This window comes from Pteropus medius, unplaced genomic scaffold (genome assembly GCF_902729225.1).
Source record: "Pteropus medius unplaced genomic scaffold, Ma_sr-lr_union100, whole genome shotgun sequence".
In the NCBI taxonomy this organism is placed as follows: domain Eukaryota; kingdom Metazoa; phylum Chordata; class Mammalia; order Chiroptera; family Pteropodidae; genus Pteropus; species Pteropus medius.
This window is the reverse complement of record NW_024352787.1, coordinates 29586792-29607291: the sequence shown is the minus strand read 5'-3', so window position 1 is coordinate 29607291 and position 20500 is coordinate 29586792. Positions and strand designations below refer to the sequence as shown.

The following is a 20500-nucleotide window of genomic DNA, read 5'->3' as shown; positions in this document are numbered from 1 at the left end:
GACGGTTTCTTACAAACTAAACATGCACTTAGAACAAGCAATTGCACTGTTCGGCATGAATGAAAACCCATTCACACAAAATCTGCACACAAATGTTCATAGAAGCTTTATTTGTAAGAGCCTCAAACTGGAAAAACACAAATCTCCTTCAGTGGGTGACTAGTTAAACAGATTGTGGTACATGCATTCCATGGAAAAAGGAATATGCTACTGATACTTGCAACAATTTAGATGAATCTCAAGGGAATTCTATATTGCATGAAAAAAAAAATCCAATCCCAAAAGGTTGTATGCTATATGATTCTATACATAACATTCTTGAAATGACAAAATTATAGAGAGGGAGAACAGGTTGTTAGTAGTTGCCAGAGGTTGCTATGGGTAGTCGGGGAATACATGGCTAAGGCTATAAAAGGGGAGCTCAAGATGTCCCTGTGATAGAACTGTTCTGCATTTTGACTGTGATGGTCACATGAATCAACACATCATAAAATTGCATGGAACTAAATACACATACACACAGACACACACAAGTACATGTACAATGGGTGTTCTATAGTACTGCAAGATGTTACCATTGGGGGAAACTAGATGAAGGACACACAGGAGCTCTGTATTATTTTTGATGACTGCATGTGAATCCACATCATCTCAAAATAAAGTTTTTTAAAAAAGAAAAAACAGAAGACTGTGTTAAAATATTTGCAATTCATATCATAGATGAAGGGCTAATGTCCCTGATATATAAAGAGCTTCTAGACTTCAATAAGAAAAAAATAGAAACAAACGTGTAGACAGCCCATAATATGTGGCAGGCACTGTTTTAAGTTTTTTCCATGCATTAATTCATTAAACCCTCACAACAATCCTATATCATCTCCATTTTATAGGTGAGGTGACAGAGGCACAGAGAAGTTAAGCAACTTGCCCAAGGCCATATATATAGTAAGTGGTAGAGCCAGGATTCAAAACCCAGCAGTTTGGCTCCAGAGCGCAAGCACTTAAACTTTATATTAAACTCTTAAATGCTGTAGGTCCCTGGAAAAGACCCATGAAGCACTCAAAAAATTGTCAGAGCATATAAACAATAAAGGAAAAACAACTGGTTCTTAAATTTAGAGGAGGAGAGAGAAAGCCAGAGAAGGTGTTATAGACCCCCTGCATCCAGGGGACCAGCTGTCTTAGGGCCTCATCTGCTCACACCTCACTGCACAGTGCACAGACTCCTCCTTCAACACAAAAGACCAAGCCCGCCTTCCATAACCAGCTCCCTACCCGCCACAGCCACTTGCTCCAGAAGGCATTGAAGGAAAGGCATAAAGAGAGAAGGCCATTCCTCAGCTTTAGCAGGAAGACAGACATGAGCATCCCAGGTGAGCTGGGCAGACAGGTGTGGGGTAGTTGGGCTCAGCTTTGAAACAGAGGACTGAGAAGGGAAGGGGATATCTCTCTCTTAGTCTGTCTTCCTCTTGGACGTTTTTACTAGCTGATTGCCAAGTCTCCCAGACCGACCCAAGGAACAGACAGACGGCTCCAGTAAGGGGTGAACAGCACTGGAAAATCCAGCAGCAATGACCCAAGGGACAAAGGACTCAGTATGACCCATCACCAGAAACACCTGCTAGCAGGCCTACAGCCCTCTGGGCTCCTTGGAAAAGCTCCAGCCCTCTGAGCCCCACAGGTGGTCTGCCCCAATTCCCCTACACTGCCAAGTCCTGGAGGACCATGGGTATATCTGGGTGGGTAGGGGAGGTGCAGACAAAGGATTTGGGGCCCATGACAGTGGAGACTAACAATTAGAGACTAACGTTTCATTTGACTGGTGATTTCTTCCCTCAGGTAGAGGGTAAAGAATGCCATCCCTGCAATCCCAGTATTTTCTTCTAATTAATCTCAACCCTGCCGCTCCTGAAGGGAAAATAGGAACAGGTTAAAATATACTACAGATATCCACAAGAATATAGGAGCACATGCATCTGTGTACATCCAGCTGTACACACACCCTGTGTCCATGTCTGAGAGTAACTTTGAGGCCAAGGCTTTCATATCTGTGCCCAGCCCATGGTGGGGCTCAGTCAGGGCTGGCTTTCTTTCCCTAGGGCTCAAATACTAAAATGGATGAGGTTCAAGGCGAGGGAGGGACATAGGTAAAAAAAAGGTCTGGTGTCCGGGGCTGGAACTTTGTCTCTGGGTTCAAAGGCTTAAACCAAGACTGTTTTATCTGAGTCAACTCTCTCCATGGTAGCTTTGGGCTGTTAGGAAGCAGGGCTGAAGAAAGTTGTAGCCACCATATGTCTTCAAACTCTGAAGAGTATGCAGTGGATAGAAGGAGCACAGGACCCAAACTGGAACTCCTAGAAGCTGGCAGGGAGCAGAGCAATCAACCTATCATTTTATTTGAAGAGCCTGATGCCCAGTGAAGGGAAGTGACTCGCCCAAATGCCTCAGTAAAGTGGTAATAATATTGCAACCAGGATTCACTGTCAAATTCTCTTCCTGCTACTGCACATGCATTCTTTGTCACTTCCTAAATGGTGTCCCCTCCACAAGACAGCTGGTTGGAGTATGCTTCCCACACACTAGGTGAAGGGTTGCTTTTTGGTTCATTCAGCACTGTTTTAGGCCATGGGATAGTAATCATAAACCCTAAATCTTAACCATTATCATAATAATAGCAGCTAAAATTTATTGTGTCCATGTTGCACCAGGCATCATCTCCCTGATCCTCATGACAACCCTATGATAAGGTACTACTACTACTGTCCCCATTGTACCGATGAGGAACCAAGGCTCAGAGAGGTTAACCAATTTACCCAGGATTATGCATCCAGGAAGCGTTAGCTTAAACCACTTCCCATGCTCTTAACTATTGCATTTCATTACTGTTTCACAAGTATAAAGATAAGAAGGTGAATGAATATAATGCAGACACTGTTAAGTACTATGAAAAAACAAAGCATGACAAGAGATAGAGGATGGAGGGTGTCTCCTAATGTCTAGGTCGGGTAGTTAGGGAAAGAGTCCTAGAAGATGTAGCAACATCTGTGCAGAATCCAGACTGGTAAGGATCCCACCATGCCAAGAAGGGCATTTTAGACAAAGGGAACAATTGGATTTTTTTTCCATGGATGATGGAAAGCCACTGGAAGCTTTAAGCAGGGGACTGACATATTTTACTGTGCGATGAGTATATTGTAGAGGGTTCCCAGGGAAAAAGCAGGAGAAAAGATTTGACATTTTCAGGAAATCTGATAATGATGGGGGAGGAGGGGAAAGGGTCAGGATTGGGAAGAGAACTTAGGCATCTGGGACCAGCACTTTCATTTTGCTCCCCACATTTCCAGGGCCCCCCTTTCTAATAGGATGGGTAAGTTTTGAGAATAAAGGATCCCTGGTTCCAGCTGGGCGCTAGCCCTACCACTACTGCTTCATAAAGTCGAGTGGCCTTGGTGGAGGAGGAAGTGCCTGGGATCCAATGGAGACAGGAGGGGAGGGTGTCCAGGTGGGATTTCTGCTCAAGGCTGTTCTGGGAGGCAGATTTCCCCAGGGTCACCCTGTTCCCCATTGCTCTCTACCAGGAGAAGTTTGAGGTGTGTAAGAATTCTTCCCCCCCAAGTCTCTTCCTCAGGAGATCTCACGTGCTTTCCTCTCAGTTGAGAAGTTCCTCCTCAGGTCCCACCACAGGCTTTCTCCGGGGCCCTGGGCTGGATGGTGGACCTTACCCTGCCCGCTTCTCTCTCACGAATCTCCTGCACCGGCTTGGCCAAGCCCAGACGAGACTTCATCATGTCTGGGCGAGAGAGAGAAGGGTGAGAGGTGCCAGCAGCAACCTTGGCTACTGGACGAACTCCCCCCGGCCCCATCACTCCCAAGATGCTAAGGAAGTCCAAGGAAAATGAGAACAGTGTTTCTTCCCATAAGCTCACAGCCTGAAGCCCAAATTGGCTCCTGGGCCTGTAGTTACTTGCGAGTGATCTTTAGGGGCCCAGCCTTCATCAGACCCTTCCTTAATCTCAGTCAAAATCTTAAGTCCCCAATAGGAAGACAGGATGAGGAGCCTGTCTCTGAGGACTTGGAGGGGCTCAGACAGTGGATCTTAAGACAGTGAGGCACTATTCCTAAGCCCTAGGACACAGACTATGCATGACCTGTTCATGCCCCAAACAGTTCCTAGCACATAATGAAAATGTGATGAGTAATTGGTGATTGAAAGCCCCAGAAATGAGCCACTGCGTTATAGGTATGTTTTGAGGACCCACCTGAAAACCTGAACAGGACTAATTCTCTGCGAAGCCACTTCATTCCTGTATTGAACATTTGCTATGTTACATGCATGTGTACAAACATGTAACATGTCCTGTGTGAGCTAGACTCATTACTTGGATGAATGAAAACATGACCTGTCCTTCAGTTTTCTCTAAAAAGTAGAAGCATACTACTTCATCATAAAGCTGTGGTAAGAATTACTTAGAATATGACTTATAAAAATAGTCACGGTAGGTGCTTAATAAGTGGTGGGTGATACTACTATGGCTGCAAATGTTGAGGTGCAGTGGACAGCGTAGCAGAGCTGTAGGGTGCAGTTGCCCAATGCTGCTCCACTCTTGGGTAAAAGGCCACCCGGATTCTCATCAAGTGGGCCCCAACTCTCCCAGAGCTGCAGGGGCTGGGTTGGGGTGGGGGTTGCTGACTTCTAGTGAATCAGGCGCTGTCAGCAAACCATTCCTGTTGCTCCTCACTAACCCCTAACTTTGCTCATGCGTACCGCTCGCTACTCACAATCTCTCTGTGAGCAAGACCGAGCATGCACACCCCTCTGCACCCTTTCCCCCTCTCCCCCACCCGGGCCTCTACTGCCATCTCTTCCTTCTTCCGCTCGCCACCCTAAGCCCTGTGGACCTGAAGTTCCCAAATTTTCCCGTTTTGCGAAACATCCCTACTTTTCCTTGGGGAGTCATCTCTGCGCCTTCGCATAGCCCCGCAAAAGGGCAAGGTAAGCCAGAGAGGGACTTGCGGCTCACAGTACCCCCTCGTTTTTACCCCCGCCCCCAAACTCCCTCTAAATCACCATAACTTCCCTTGGGGCCGCTCCGCCCTTGGCGCCAGGTGAACAACCACCCTCCCAGGACACGGCGCTCACTGCCCACCGGCCAAAACTGGAGGCCACCGCCCCGCCCCCACCCGCGCATCCCCAGCCCGGGGCCCGCGTCGCCGCCGGGGATCATGGGAGGTGTAGTTTTTGGCAGCTCTCGGCAGGGCCGTGGCCAGCAGGGCCTGAGTGCCTTTCCGACAGGTGAATGTCCCGCTGTCGCCATGTGCGTCTTCAGACCTACTAACCCTGGCCGTGGCTGAGCCTAAGAGCACCAGAGAGGCAAGGCAGTGGGCTGGCTGCTGGAGGCGGGCAGTTTACAGCGAGGTCTCTGTAGGAACTTGGACAAGTCCCATAACCTCTACAACAGTCTGTCTTGCAGGTTTGCAAGGGAGCACAGGCTCAGGAGCTGGCACGCAGCGAGTCCTCAGACAGGTGCTCTTACTATCGTTACCTACCTGGCAGAGTTGCCAAAGGCAGTTAACTCCCTAGAAGTGTGTGTTGTTCCCCACCACCCCAACAAGCCCAGAGGTTATTCCCACATATATTTGGGCAAGCAGCTCAGGTTCCCCTCCCTGTCCCACCCAAGATCCCCCCTCACAGCCTCTGGCCATTCACAAATACACTCTACACCTACTCAGAAATATCCGATATTTATTTCCCAACATTTTGATAATTTTTTACAAATTGAATAGAAGGAATGAAGGGGAGTATGTGGGACCCCAGGCCTGGCCCTGGGCTCCTGATGAGTGGTGACAGTATGAAAATGTCTCCTCACCCACAGCTCCTGGCCTGCTGCCTTAACCTCTCCTATCAACCTTACCTAAGAGTGAGGTGGGAGTTTTCTGAGGATGTGGGGCTCCTCCCTAGAGGGGACTCCGTGCATCCTGTTTTAGGCCCTGAACTGGGTCAGGCTGAGGGCAAGTGTGGGCCCGGATGTGGCGCCGTCTGCGCCTCTCTTGCCTGCGGGCCAGCTGCCGCAGTTGTTTTCGAATGGCCCACAGCACCAGGTACACTTCCCGTAGCATCTCAGCCTCCGGCGACTGCAAAGGGGACCCAGCCCTCATCTGGGAGGGAACTGAGGTAGAACTCACAGATGACTAGAAGAGAGAGAAGATGTGCACATGTAAACAGCTTGGTCTAGGGAGAAACCACTGGTGGAACCACCTGCAGATTAATAGCAAAGGCTTTTAATTCCACCTCCTTTGTTAGGCCTCAGCGCAGGCACTGCCTCCTCCCAGAAGCCTTCTCAGGCTGCATTAGGTGTTCCATCTCTACCCTTGTGTTTGCCTCATCATATCATGTTTCTTTGCTATTTGTTCTGCAGACTCATCTGTTTTCAACACCAGATTGAAAGCTCCTGGAAGATAGGGACCACGTTTGATCCACCTTTGAGTCTCCACTAGAGTTTCATGGAAAGTGTGTTAATGAAGAAGGACCTCTGTCTCCAGCCAGAGCTCCCTCCTTGACCTTCAGGACTGTATATCCTAGTGCCTCTAAGACATCTCCCTGTAGATGTATTACCAACATCTCAACTCATCTTGTCCCAACACCTAAACTCATCAGCTCCTCCCCTAAGTCTGCCCTTGCTCCTTCATTGTCCCTTCAGTGAATGGCTCTAGCCTGTTCTGACTTCTATTTCTCCCTATCCCCTCACCATCATCTAATCAACCACCTGAAGCAACAATTCCACCTCTTAAATATTGCTCCAATTATTAACTTGTTCTACCTGATGCCTCTCCTCGACTACAGAATCTCTCTTGGCTTGAACTGCAATACCTCCAATGGATTTTCCTGACTCTTCTCTTGTCCCTTTCTGACTCCCCTCCACAGGGTAGCCAGGTTAACTTTATTTTAATTAATGCCATAGTACTTCATTTAGAGTCAAAATAAGTTGATTTGGTAGTAATATATACATTTCCCTTTTCTAAATTAAGTTTTTGACTTTGAGATAATTGTAGTTTCACATGCAGTTGTGAGAAATAATAGAGTTCCTGTTACCCTTTACCAGTTTCCCCCAATAGTAAAAGCTTGCAAAACTCTAGTATAATATCATAGTCAGGATACTGACATTGATATAATTGCTGATCTTATTCACATTTCCCAAGTTTTACTTGTACTCATTTAAAAGCGATGTGCATGTGTGTGTGTGTGTGTGTGTGTGTGTGTGTGTGTGTTGAATTTACCCACTCTTATATCATGTGCAGGTTCATATATCCAATTACTATAGCCAAGATACAGATTTCCATCATACAAGGATTTCTCATGTCCTTTTATAACAAACCTACCTCCCTTACCCCACCCCTGCAGTCCCTGGCAACTAAACCACTAATTAGTTCTCCATTTCCATGATTTTGGCATTTCAAGCATGGTATATATTATAAAACGGTAGTCTTCAACCTTTTTGGTACAGGGGACCAGTGCTCCTATGAGAATCTAATGCCTGATGATCTCAGGTGGAGAGCTGAAGCAGTGATGCTAGTGCTGGGGAGCAGCTGCAAATATAGATGAAGCTTCACTCGCTGGCCCATCGCTCACCTTCTGCTGTGCAGCCCGGTCCCTCAGAGACCACAGACTGGTACTAGTCTGCGGCCCAGGGGTTGGGGACCCCTGATATAAATGAAATCACACAGTATATAACAAGTCCTTTTGGGATTTGTTGTTTTCACTCAATATAATTCCCTTGAGATCCATCTAAATTGTTGCATGTATCAATAATTTGTTCCTTTTTATGGCTGAGAAGTATATCCATGGTATGGATATATCACAGTTTAACCATTCACCCATTGAAAGACATTTGGGTTCCTTTTGGCTATTATGAGTAATAGCTGCTATGAACATTTGTGTACAGATTTTTGTGTGAACATAAAATTTCATTCATTCATTAGGATAAATGCCCAAGAGGACAACTTCTGGGTCACATGATACTTGCAAGGTTTTGTTTTATAAGAAACTACCAAACTGTTTTCCAGAGAGGCCATACCATTTTATGTTTCCACCAGCAATGTAAGAACGCAGGTGAGCTTTCTACATCAAAATCTGATTGTGTCACTCCTGCTCAAATGTCTGCAAGGCTCTTGTTGCTCTTAGAGTCAAATTCGAACTCCACAACTGGCCACCCACCCTGCCTTGTACTAGCTGGCCCTCAGCTCCAGGATTGCTTACTCCAACCCATACACTTTTGGCCAGCCCTCTACACATCTGTTATTCTTTCTTCACGAAACAGAGCCTTCCACTCCCTCCACCTTCCTCTCACCACCCCCACCCCTACCATCTCTACTTGCCACAATCCTGTCTCGGCTTCATCCTCTCTTCTGTTAGGAAGGCCTTCCTTGACTTCTCAGGCCTGAATGAGATGCCTCTTTCCTGGGCTCCCATAGACCCCTTGCCTCCCCTATCACACCCCTATGATACTAAACCAACAACGCTCATGATCTTGTCTGTAGCCCCCTTGATCTAGGTAAACTATGTTCACCGTATGTCCTTGGAGCCTGCTTCAGTGTTTGGCACTTAATAGAGGCACAAGAAATAAATTTGAACAAGTGAATGGAGGGAGGAATGAATCGTGGGGGATGGAAAGAGTGAGAAGGTTGTTGAGGACAAGGGGAATATGGTACTGACCTTCCAGCTGCACATTTGCCAACCAGACTGCAGGGCCGAGACCATGAGCGTGGAGACAGACTTGACAGCTGTCCGGGGCAGCTGCAGCAGGGACCGGCCCCTATGGCCCAGCTCCACCTTAGCCCCATCTGTTATCTTGGCCAAAGTGCAGGGATTGGCCACCTTGGGGAACACTTCTGTCTTGGAAACCTTAGCCTCTTTGAGAGGCTCAACCAACTTGAAAGTCTCAGTAATGATGGAAGCCCTCTCCACCTTCAATGCATTTTTCTTGCAGTCAGGGTTTTCCAAGATGGTTGATTTAGGTTTGTGTTTCCAGAATAAAACCTAAGAGCCAAGGCAGGGAGAGGAAGGATAGGAGAGAGGGCCAGAGAGAAGACAAGTCAGAAGAAGGGAAGGCACAGAGTGGGTGGGACAGTGTGTATCCAGCCTCCTCCCTGGCTGTCCTACCCCTCACCTCCTCCTTCTCTGTCTTGTTTGACCACAGGATGCCAGGAGGGGTGGGAAGCTCAATAGAGGGGGCATTTCTGTGACCTAAAGGTCATTGACCAGCACTTCCCACCCCAGCATGGCATGAGAAAGGGACAGTCTCCAAAACTCACCCAGTAAGTAATCTTTCGCCAAATCCATCGAAAGAACTTCATGACTGCAGCCATTTCTCTTGATACAAAAGGCCCAAGTAGTGGGCAGAATCAGCATTTGGTACAGTGGGTGGCAGGGGGACAGGGGTCTCTTGGGAACTTCAAGCACAGCAGTAAAGAAAGAAATAAAGAATCCAGGGGGAAAGTTCCCCTTGACAACTCATCCTAGGCCTTTTCTCCCCTCCCTGGGACAGGGAGAGGAGTCAAAGTAGATAAGAACTCAAGGGGAGGGAGAGTTCTAGCCCATTGTGAGAGCCTGCCTTGCCTTGACCCCAACCCCCGAGGCCCTTCCAGAACCTCCGAGCTGATACCAGCACCTTGAGCCCTTTTTCCCCCAGATCCAGGGAAGGAAACAAAAAATGTATGGAGTGCCTGGTAATTGCTGGGCAGTCTCATGTACAATGTCCTGTAAGTCTGACAGCAGCCTTCAGGTAGGTATCATTTGGTCTCATTGTTTCCTCTCATTGTTTGCCTGTCCTGTCACCCCCACCCCAGCACATAGGCCAACATTCTCCCTCCCTTCTCTCTGCATTGCCTTGCCTGCCCCTTCCCAGGACCCTGCAGGCCACTGGCTCTCTCTCTCTCTTCCCTTATCTCTTTTAACCACTCTGTCTAAGCCACATTAAACCTCGCCAGTTTGGGTAAGATCTCCAGGGGAGCCCATAGCCTCAGCCTTTCTCCCAGAGGTAGAAACTGCCAGTGCAAGCTCCCAGTCTGGACACAAGTAATTGTCAATGCCACTTTACCCATGAGAAAGCTGAGATTCAGAAAAACCAAAGAACTTGCCCAAGGTCATAAATCTAGTGAACTATTAGACATGGAGTCCTGCCTGGGTTGGCCTCCAGTATTCAGCCAGCTCTCCACTGGTCCCCTCTAGTCTGGGGTCAGGGTCCTCCTGAAGTGGAGGCTGCTGTTTTTCCCACTCGCCACAAGATGGGGTCCTTCTCTCTACCTGCCTCTTCAGCCTGAGACGGTAGCCCAGGGAGGCTGTTAGGGAGGGGCCTGCTCACCCATAAGGCCTTGTCCTCAGCCAGCTGGGGGTGGAAGCCACAAAGGCCAGCCAGGCCTGGCGAGGGCAACGTGTGCCGAAGGAGCCTGGCCCGCACCCAGCGGTGAGACAAGGGGCCTATTCAGAGCCCCCTGCCCCACCCCCAAGCAGCCACCCGGATCCAGCCCACAGAGGGGACACGCTGGGAAGCTGGGGGTGGATCCTGCACAATCACCAAAGGCTTCATTGTTTCCCTGTACCGTCCCCCCAACCCCAGTATGTGGGCCAACATGCCCCCTCCCCGCTCCACTCCCTCTGCCTTGCCTTGCATGCCCCTTCCCAGGACCCCACAGGCCACTGACTCTCTCTTCCCTCATCTCTTTTGACCACTCTGTCCAAGCCACATTAAACCTCGCCAGTTTGGACAAGATCTCCAGGGGAGCCCACAGCCTCAGTCTTTCTCCCCTAAGTCGAAACTGCCAATGCAGGCCCCCAGTCTGGACACAAGCAACAAGATGCCAACTTCCAGATTCAAGTTTCTTCGGAGTTTTTAATTATAATTATTATTTTAACAACAACCTGAATCTCAGAACTTCCAGATACTATCCATACTCCCTCCCCTGAGCAGAGAAGAGGGGGCACTTTCAGGGAACAAGATGGGGATGGGGTCTGCAAGAAAGCCTCCAACTCCCCCAAGCCATCTACTGCTGTGGGGTCCAGAACACTGGCACCTGGGTGGGGAGGCTCTATCTAACACCCTGTCCAGAAGCCCTCTCTCCTCCATCAAGGCCTGAAGATATCCCAGCCCAGTCCTTGAGCACTACAGGGAGATGGAGGAAGGGTGGGGTAACAGGCCAATTCTTGGGGAGCCTTCAATCCCCATCCCCAGGGAACATAGGGCATTAAAGCTGCATAGGAAGAGGGGCAGGTGGCTGGCGCAAGGCCTGGCAGCTGTGGCAGCCCCCAAAGGCACATTGTGAGGGAAAGGAGGCTCAGACGGAGGGCCCATTGGGCGCAGGGGGCCCAAGCCGCGGGACCCCCAAGGAAGGCAGCTGGGCCAGCTGTTCAGGGCTGGCCAGGGCACGCAGCAGTCCGTTCTCCTGCTCCAGTGCGGCATTCCGCTCGGCCAGGTCCCGGATCTGCTCCTTCAGCACCTCCACCTCCTCCCGGACCGCAAACATGAGGTGCGACTTCACCAAGTCCTGGGGGCCCAGGGACAGGCAAAGCATCAGCAGTCCCAGGCCACCCCAATCTCATCCCCTGCCCAGTGCCTTGAGGGAGGGGCTGGGTGTGAGATCCCTTGCTCCCAGACAATGAGGGACTGCTGGGGAAAAAAGCAAAGCAGGGGAGGGCAGGGGAAGAAGCCAGAGAGAGGCAAAGTCAGGACTCAAAGACAGAGATGGGAACCTGGAGCCTAGCAAGAGACCAAGGGAAGTCAAGGGTTCAGGTGGAGACTGAAGGGTGGAGGACCCAAGGGAACCCAGCTGGGAGCAGGTGGAGGAGCTAGGAGTCAGTGTCCTTTAACAATGAGGACAGCAGGGGTGGAGCAGCGGGCTGGCTAATGGAGGCAGGGCCTAGGCATCAGCACATGAGCCAGGACCTCCTGGGACCAAGATGGCTTCTCTTACCATGGCTTGTTCGATCTTGTTGTCAATGCCAACCAGGCTTCCGGAGCCACTGGAGAGACATAGGGAGATGAGAGATGAGGAGGAGGAGCAGGTGCCAAGCCAGGTATCTGGACACCCCAGCCGGCTGCCTTCCAGGTGCTTCTCAGAGCAGGCTCTGGCCTCCTCCATAAGCCCCATGGCTGCAGCCTCCCGCCCACACCTCAGCCTGTACCTGTGACAGTAGAGAATCAGGGAAAGGAGGGTTTTGTCCATCCCCCGCCGCTGCCCAGGTCCCCCCAGGCCCCAGTAGGGTGGGGGTCCAGATGCCCCTCGGATGGGGGATGCTCCCCGAGGGGAGCAAGGAGAGGAAACACAGCCCCTTTTCCGGGGAGGCCCTGGAGCCATCCCCACCACTCGGGTTTCAAATGATGACACCAGGGACTTGACAGAGACTCCTGGCTGGGCCATCCCCAAGGAGCAAAGGTCCTCAGCCCCACCACCAATAGAAAGGGCTATATCAGAAGAACTGCCTGGGGGGCTCAGAGCCCCCCGGGGAGAGCGGGGTCTGGCTGGTGCCAGGCAGGCAGAGAGAAGATAGTGCCCAGGGGGTGCTGGTCTGAAAGATATACACCACCCCCTAGGGCAGAGCCTGGCTGCTATTGGCTCCTTAGGGACACGGGGACCCCCTCCCACTGGCTCCATGGTGGGCGGGAATTCCCAGACACGGTCAGTGCCAGTGTCCCCCTCTCACCCTGGCACCAATCCCAGAACGGAGAGGAGGGGGCCGGCTGAGGGAAGTCAGCTGGTGGGCTGGGTCAAGGGAGGGGCTGTGGGGCCAGAGGCCTGGGTCAAGGAGGGCTGTGAAGGGCGAGGGAGAGCCTGGCCCTGGGAGGCCTCTCCCCACCTCTGACCCCATCCGGCTCTCTCTGGACTAACACTGGCTTCTCTCAAGGGCTCCATTCCTCTCAGCTGGGATGGAGGGGGGATGGGGAGGTTGCTTCTGATGTGCTTGTGGTCTCTCTTGGACTGTAAGCACCCCTACAAACACAAAGTTCACATCATGGGTGACCCCTGGCCAGAGAGTCCCTCTCCTCCCATGATGAGGGCCGGGAGGAATGGGAAAGGTTACTGTGGCAAAAGAACACAGCCCAGAGCCCTGAAAGACAAGTACAGCCTATGGTCCTGGGTCTGGGGTCTGGGGTCTTGAAGGGAGTGAGGGCTTGAAGAGAAGTAGAGTGGTGAGGCAGGAGGTAGGTCACTGGGAATAAAAGTGGGGGCTTTGAAGACCCCTGGGAGCAGATGACAGGGAGGGGAGAGCAGGTCTGGCTGAAGTTTGTTAAGTGGCCACCAGAGGTCGACTCAGGCCTGGCACAATGGTCCTCAGGGCTAGGCTCTGGGTCCCAAAACCTGACTCTGTCTCAAGCAAGTCTCCCAGAGGCCCAGCGCCTACAAAAGTTTTTGCACCCTGCCCTATATCCTCCAAGGCTCCCTCTCCCCACCACTCAGGCCCAAGGCTCCTGCTTCATCCCACAGCTCACGACCCACACTGTCCAGTTGCTGCCTCAGTCCCAGGGTCAGGCCTTCACCCATGCCCCCTGTGCTGCAGGAACACCAGTCTTGTCCTCAGTTTTGTTCCCAGTTTTGTCCCTTTCAAAGTAGGTGGCCCCAACATGCTATATCCTGTGCCCTTATACTCCCTTGTCAAGCCCTCTCTCCTGGTTGTCAGTTCCAACTTGCTTTCCTGAGTGGGGTGGGATTGAGGGGTTAGCACTCAATTTAAGGTGACCCTTGGATGAGGCCCTGCAGCCAAGAGGGAAGCATGAGGAAGCTGGGAATTTTCCATGTCCCATCCAAGCTCTAGGTGTAGAAGGTCTTGAAAGGTGGGTAACCAAGGGGTTGACCAGGCCTGAGAGAGCAGGATAGGGTGGGATGAGGGACGGACACCTGGGACTCCTGGAGTTGGGAGGAGAGGACACGTTTAAGAATGGAAGGCAGACTGGCCAGCTAGAGAGTCAAAGGTTTTCAAGCTATTTCAATCTGAGACACCTAGTTGGAGACTGAGCCACCACAGAACCCTCTCCCCACCCCCAGTACGCATAGACCCACAGAGACCAAAGAGGGACAGATTCATAAGAAAAGGAACCCTAGCCTTGCTTGGCAGACACTCTGGTAAAGATGCCAAGTAAGTTGTTCATTCTTGCCAGAAATAAAGGACTACTACAATAATAAACATTTGTTGGATGATAGATGACTATCTCTTGTTGGTCTAGTGCTAAAGGGTTTTGACAGCATTTTCCACTGTCACATCCTAATTATAACACTTCAAGGGATGAGGACTCTGGCTGTCAACCCAAGCCCTCCGTTTGAGAACCCCAAGTGAGGGGCAGCAGGCACTGTGCTGGAATTCCTGGGCAAAGTCAAGAGCCGGAAGCTTGGAATTGGCTGGGTGAGATCAGCTCTCACCACAAGCCCAAATGGCGACTTTGTGTGAATTACAACAAAATATGCCTTCTTCAAGACATTCATTGCCATCTTTTACAAAACTGTCATGACTTCAAGAGTTGACAGCGACTTTAAATGTGAGTGCCGCCCCCTGGAGTTGTGCAGGGCACAATATACACAACGTGGTTCTGTTTCTGAGGGACTCTTGGGTTCTGGGGCAAGGACAGCCCTAGAGTTGGTATTTCTTTTTGAAGGTCAAATGAAACAAGGACCAGATGAAGTTAAGCAGGATATATGGGAGAGGTGAGGAGGTTCTGATCCTGGAGATAAGGACCAGCCCTGCTCCCTCACTGTGTTCTGAGGAGTCCCAGGGGCTGGGCCTCAGGCCAACAAAGTGGCATCTGGCTGCCCTGTCTATACTCCCTCCCGGATCTGTGGTGTCTGGGTGTGGGGCCAGGTCAGGAGTTGGGGAGGATGGCTCCTTGCCCGGTTTGGGGGAGCTACCCCTGCCTCTGTCCTAAGAAAGGGCATCCTAGAGATGGTTGCCTCCTCCTCTTCTCTTGGGACACAGGCATCTAGTAGGAGAGTGGAGTGTGGCTCTGGGGTCAGATCCAGGCTCTGGTGGCAGTCTTGCCACTTACTAGCCGGGTGAGCCGGGTGACCTTGGGCAAGTTTCTAAAGCTCTCCTCCTCTGTTTCTTCATCTAGAAAGTAGATATCATGGGGTTGCTTTTAGGATTATGTGACATAAGATACAGCACCTGACCCAAAGAAGACACCGAATATAAATGTGCCTTTTTTTCCCTGAGTTCTTGGAATTCACTCCTTATAATGTCTGGATCCCCCATGCTGGCCATCCACCCACCCATCCATCCAACCACCCACCCACCCATCCATCTATCCACTTATTCAAGTACCTTCCAACTGCCAGGCCCTGTCAAGGGCTCAAAGGTTCTTGCAACCCAGGGGCATGTAAGCAGTATGAATTCACCAGGCACCCTCTGCTCTCCCAACCCCAGATTCTGGGATTGGTCAGGCATCCTCAACTCGCCACCTGGGATCCAGGCACTTAACATCCCAGCCCACTTTCTCTCTCGAAAGGGAGGTCCCTTGCCACTCAGACTTTGTTCTCCCGCCAGCTCTGTGCACATCAGTGAGGTGGGGTGGGAGCTATACACCCATTCCAGGGGCCAAAGGGGTGGCCCAACCCAAACCTGCTGGCCCAGCAGGGTGGGGTACGAGGGGCTGGGCCGGGCCAGAGCCCCAGAGGCTTGTAGTGGAGCAGGGTAACGTGGAGGCTGAGAGCTGGACCAGTCAGACTAGGGTGTATGGAGGGGATGGGACAGAGGGAGGAAGGGAGTGGACAAGACAATAGAACTAAGGAGGCTTCTGGAGGCTGAACTCTCTAAGAGAAAGCAGGAGGCTGGGCTCTGGAATCAACGGGTGGAGGACAGACAGGGAGCCCTCATGCCAGGAAATTTTCCAAGTGGGAGGGGAAGAGGGTGGGAAAAGCTGAGAATAGCAGCTTATGAGGACAGGTGACTCTCTTGGCCTTGGCCGACCTCACACCTAATATATTCTTGAGAGGGGGAGTTCAGAAGCGACCCTGACCATATCCACTCTGTCCGTCATTCTCCTTGGCCCCCACCAGGCCCCTCATCCTCCATCCCATCCATCAGCTCCCAGCTACCCTTTCTTTTTCCTCTCTGGTTTCAAGTTCTCTCCAAGGCCTCAGGCCCTTTTCTTTGGTGGGACTCAGTCCCTGACTGTGTTGAGGAGAAGGAGGAAGGAGAATCAACTCTGGAATAGGTACTCCCAGCAACCACTCACTCATCATAAGCCCCACCCCTTATTTTCCTTCTAAACAGGAAGTCCCTCCCCTCAAAGCCTCAAACAGGAAATCCCACTCCTCCCTCCAAAATAAAAGTTACAGCTCCTTAGCCATTCTCTAAGGTTCCTATCAGTCCTCTGCCAGAAGGGAGCAGCCTGGCTATCTGACTTGCAATTTTGTTCCTCCCTTTTCAGCTTGCTGACGTTCACATGCTGAAAACTGGCCCCTGAAACGGGAAGTTCTGCCCACCCTGCCACTGAACTGAACTGGACATTCTCCCCCCGAAGGGCAAATCCCAGCAGATCTGTTCTCCTGTGCCTTCCCTGTGCCTCGCAGCCATCCTCTCCTTGGCTTTGGTGTGGCCACGGAGGACTCAGCCCCTGTGGTGTTCCTAACACAGAGAACAGAACTTTAGGGACATGTTTTCTTGGTACTAGAGGTTCTAGGATACTGAAGTAGTCCACATGGACTATAAGAATGCTATCACTAAAGACAGGAATCCCATTCCCCTCTGCAGGGAGAGGGAGCTGGAAACTGGGAGGAGACTAACTCCCTATGCTTTTCTCCAGCACGTTTGCCAGTAAGTTCTTAGGGTTGGCCAGATGATCGCTAAATCTGCAAGAGCTCTGGAATTTGACAACAATGACTCCCTTCAAACTCTTAAAAAGTACTATGATTTGACAATCCTAAGCCAGGGAGTCTCACCCAGTTCTCTCCACAGAGAGGGAGTGGATTCCAAATCAACTTTGCCCAGTGGGTTATGCCCAGGCCAGATTAGTCTGTTTAAGAGGACCTGTCCAAGTCCAACTTAGGGGAAGGACACCTACCAGGCAGTTTCATGAGGCTATCCAAGTGCTGGGTGGAGAGCCGCAGCCCACCTACCTATCGTCATCGCTGTCCAGGTGGCCACTGATGGCCAGCATGGAGCGGGCCAGGCTGAGGCTCTGGGCTGCCGCTGCTCCAAAGGGGTCTGGAGACTTGTGAACCAGACTGGCATCGGGGAAGAAGTAGAGGGCTGGGGAGCTGGGGCGAGAGTCGAGTGGGGGCACCTGGAGGCAGAGAGGTAGAAACTATCATGTCAAGCAAGGGAAAGGAACCAACCACCTTGCAATTTGCCTCTCCCTCTCCACCTTACCCCACACACCCCATTCTCTTCCAAGGACCCAGAAGTCCTGACTCCGCAGCCCCTCTCTCCCCCATGTCTAGAGAAAGCATTGGGCAGGTCCCCCATGTCTAGAGAAAGCATTGGGCATCCATCCTGAGGACTGGGTGAGTGGCTTCCAAAAAACGGAACACAGAGTATCAGAGAGGGGTTCTGGGCTGCATGTCAACACTCTTCCACCAGCTGAGCCAGGACCCCTAATCAGAGGCTAGTCAGAGAGTGTATGCTTTCTGTCACCTGACTTCTTAAAGTGACTTAAATATCACTTTCTCAGAGAGTATTTCCTCATCATTCGACTAGTAATTCCATTGAACTGTTCTATTTTTTTAAAGAGCACCTAACGTTATTTGGAATTAAAGTATTTTTGCCTCTCTGCTGCTAAAAGGTAAGCTCCAGAGGGCAGAACTTAGTTTGTTCAATAGCTATTTGTAGAATGAATGAATCCTCAGAAACTGGTCCTCCACCATCCCCCCATCCCACCCACTGTACCCATTCAAGCCTTTCCTCTCAAACTTCTCAGGACTCAGGTGAAGTTCTGCTCCTGCTCTCTGGCCCTGGGGTGGAAGGGAAGCAGTTGCGAGATGGGGGAGGCGGAGCCTGGGCGTGGACCCACACAGCCCAACAGGAGATGGGGGCGGCTGCAAAAGGGCGGGGGTCACAGGAACAAGACGCCTCTGTGAGGCCCTAGGAGGCCCCAGCTTCTGGGAAAAGCCAAGAACAGAGAGTCCAGAGACAGAACAGAGGAAGGGGGCCCAGGTGATGTTCCTGGCCCTCCTCCTGGCCCCTGTTAGAGGCAACTGAGAGAGAAGAGGCATAGGGTAGTGTAGAAAGAAAACTGTCTTTGGGGCAAGGAAGCAGCAGCACAGATGCATACACAGAGAATGGGATAAGGACCTGAGAGAGGAAAGCGGGGCTGGAGGTACTTAGGAGAGAGGGTCAGGGTCTGTGGGCCCAAGGGAAGCTCAGGCAGAGCTTAAGGATAGCGATCAGAGGCTGGGGGCAGAGGGGAGTTTGCTTTGGAAGGGTTCAGGGAAAGGCATCAACAGTAAAGGAAACAGCATCTTCTCCTTCGGGGTAGGAATTGAATGAAAGAGCTCAGGAAAAGAAAAGTAGGGGTAGGGGGGTGGCATTAGAAATGTGAGCTTAAGGCCAGGAGGGGGTAGGGGGAACTGGTCCTGACCAGTCCTGACAGGGCCCAGACATCCAGTCTCAGGTTATTTTTATACTGTGGTTTGTGCCCAAGGCCAGGAAGGGGAAAAGTTCCCATCCCTACACTCCCTGCCTTTCCTCTCGCAGCCCAAGGTGTTATTTTCTCCTGACAGCCACATCCAACCCCCACATCCCTGGCTGCCCACCCCCAACCCTCACCCCAGAGACCCAGGCATCTTGCCCCCTAGCCCAGACTTGTTCCTTTTTTGGAGACAGGAAGCAGAAAGCAAAGTATTTAACTTTCTCTGCTGCTTCCCGCCCCTCTCGCACTCCATGGTGGCCAGTCCCAGTTATTGTTTCTGGAGAGTCCCAGACACAGGGAACTGAGACAGACAACTAGGGGTAGAAAGGACAAACCAATAAGCCCCATCCTTGCAATGGGTTCCCCCACCACCAAATTCCTAAAATTTTCAGAGAAATTTGGCTTGGGACAGAGCTAGAGAGGGACTGGGATAGGTGGCTAGTGGGAAGAAAGAATTCTCCCATCTTGGGAATGGGGCTGCACAGGAGAGACAGCAGAATGCCTAGAAGCTCCAACCCTGGCAGCTCCTCTCTCAGAAGCCCAAACAATCAGCCCTAGCTGGGAGCCTCCACCCTCAACACCTGAAAGGTGAGACCAAGACAAAAGGTGAAGGCCACAGCGAGGAGGGCACATCTCTGTGATGGAGAGCTATATAGAGACGGAGACTGGGCCAAAGGCAACAAATGAAAGGCCAAAGAGAAAGAAAGGAGGTGCAGAATGTGTGAAAGAGGGGCCCTGAGAAAAAACAAAGGCTGTTCGAGGTGTAGGAATGGACTTCCAAGTGAGATGGCAGAAGTAAAAAGACGGGCTATCTGATCTGACAGACAGGTGGTGATGCAGTGGGAAGAGGTCAGTATGAAAGTGGAGGCCAAGGCCAAGATGGGCAAGCATCGCCCTTCAGGTGTCTCCCCCCACCCTGGAACCCAGCTCTTACCTGCCCCATCTCCTCTGGAGCAACCAACTCCATCCTCAGCCGCAGGGCTCCATCCTTATTTCGGGACAGTGGAGGGGTCCCAGCTGCTGAGCCCCCAGCTTCCACTTCCACCCTCAAGGAGGGCAGAGGTGTGGTGGCTCGGGATGTGCCTGCGCTATCCCCGGCCCTGGGCTCTGGGGGGCGCTGCTGGGGTGGGGAGGCCGACAGAGGGGGTGTCTCCACCTTGGCCTTGCCAGGCACTGCCAGCTGGCCCAGCCCCCCAGTGAAGGAGCGGGCTTGAGGTCCAGGGGAGGCGGGAGGTGGGCGGAGCCAGGAGCTGGGACCCTGAGACAGGCCTGGCTGTGGAGAAGGGGCGCCCAGGCCCAAGCTGGCCAACTCCAACCTGGAATCCAAAGATCTGCCCCCGGTGCCCCCCGAGGCCCCTCGAATCCCCTCCAGAAGCCTGCCGAAGCTAGGCGGCTCCAGGTCTCTCTCGTAAACATCCACACATGTCCAACGGCCTCGACGATAAGGCTCTCCTAGGCCCTGGGGCAGCTTCACCACCCGGAAACGGGAGGCGGGGGCCCCAGGTGGTGGAGAGCCGTTCCGGGGGGTTCCCTTGCCTCCTGGCTCGGGGTTGGGCTCCCCGTTGGGTAAGCGGGGCGGGGGCCCAGTGGGGGCTGGCAGGGCAGGGGCATCTGGAACCCCTGGGCTCCCAGGGCCCTCATAGTCCGTAGTGACGCTGGTGATTTGGAAACTACTCTTCTTCTTGCCCCCACTCATGGTCCCTGGGGCTCAGGACTGGGCCAAGGTGGGAGGGGTGGGGCGGGATGGTGGTGGCTCTTCGAAGGGGCTCAGGCGCCCCTGGAACAGGGGGGCCACATGGCGCGGACATCAGGGCCCCTGGGGACGTCTGGGTCCGACATGACGGGAGGGCCTTGCAGGAACCGGGGGTGCCTGGTTGGTGAAGGGAGAACAG

General features: G+C 52.0%; 2 protein-coding genes across 2 annotated transcripts in view; both read right to left on the bottom strand.

Annotated features, from left to right (window-relative positions):
• Positions 1–5723: 5723 nt before the first annotated feature.
• SPACDR (sperm acrosome developmental regulator) lies at positions 5724–10722 on the bottom strand. Its single transcript, XM_039849310.1, has 3 exons — positions 9310–10722; positions 8711–9034; positions 5724–6189 (listed from the first exon to the last, which is right to left on the bottom strand). The coding sequence occupies exons 1-3, from the start codon at positions 9361–9363 to the stop codon at positions 5956–5958; spliced, it is 612 nt and encodes a 203-aa protein (XP_039705244.1). The 5' UTR covers positions 9364–10722; the 3' UTR covers positions 5724–5955.
• A 144-nt stretch (positions 10723–10866) lies between these two features.
• TSC22D4 (TSC22 domain family member 4) overlaps positions 10867–20500 on the bottom strand; it is a 10291-nt gene continuing 657 nt past the window's right edge. Inside the window, exons 2-5 of the mRNA XM_039849309.1 lie at positions 19543–20478; positions 17098–17264; positions 11965–12013; positions 10867–11538 (exon numbers count right to left, since the gene is read on the bottom strand). Coding sequence (XP_039705243.1) covers positions 11329–11538; positions 11965–12013; positions 17098–17264; positions 19543–20304 — 1188 coding nt within the window. The 5' untranslated portion in view covers positions 20305–20478 and the 3' untranslated portion in view covers positions 10867–11328. The remainder of the gene's footprint in view (positions 11539–11964; positions 12014–17097; positions 17265–19542; positions 20479–20500) is intronic.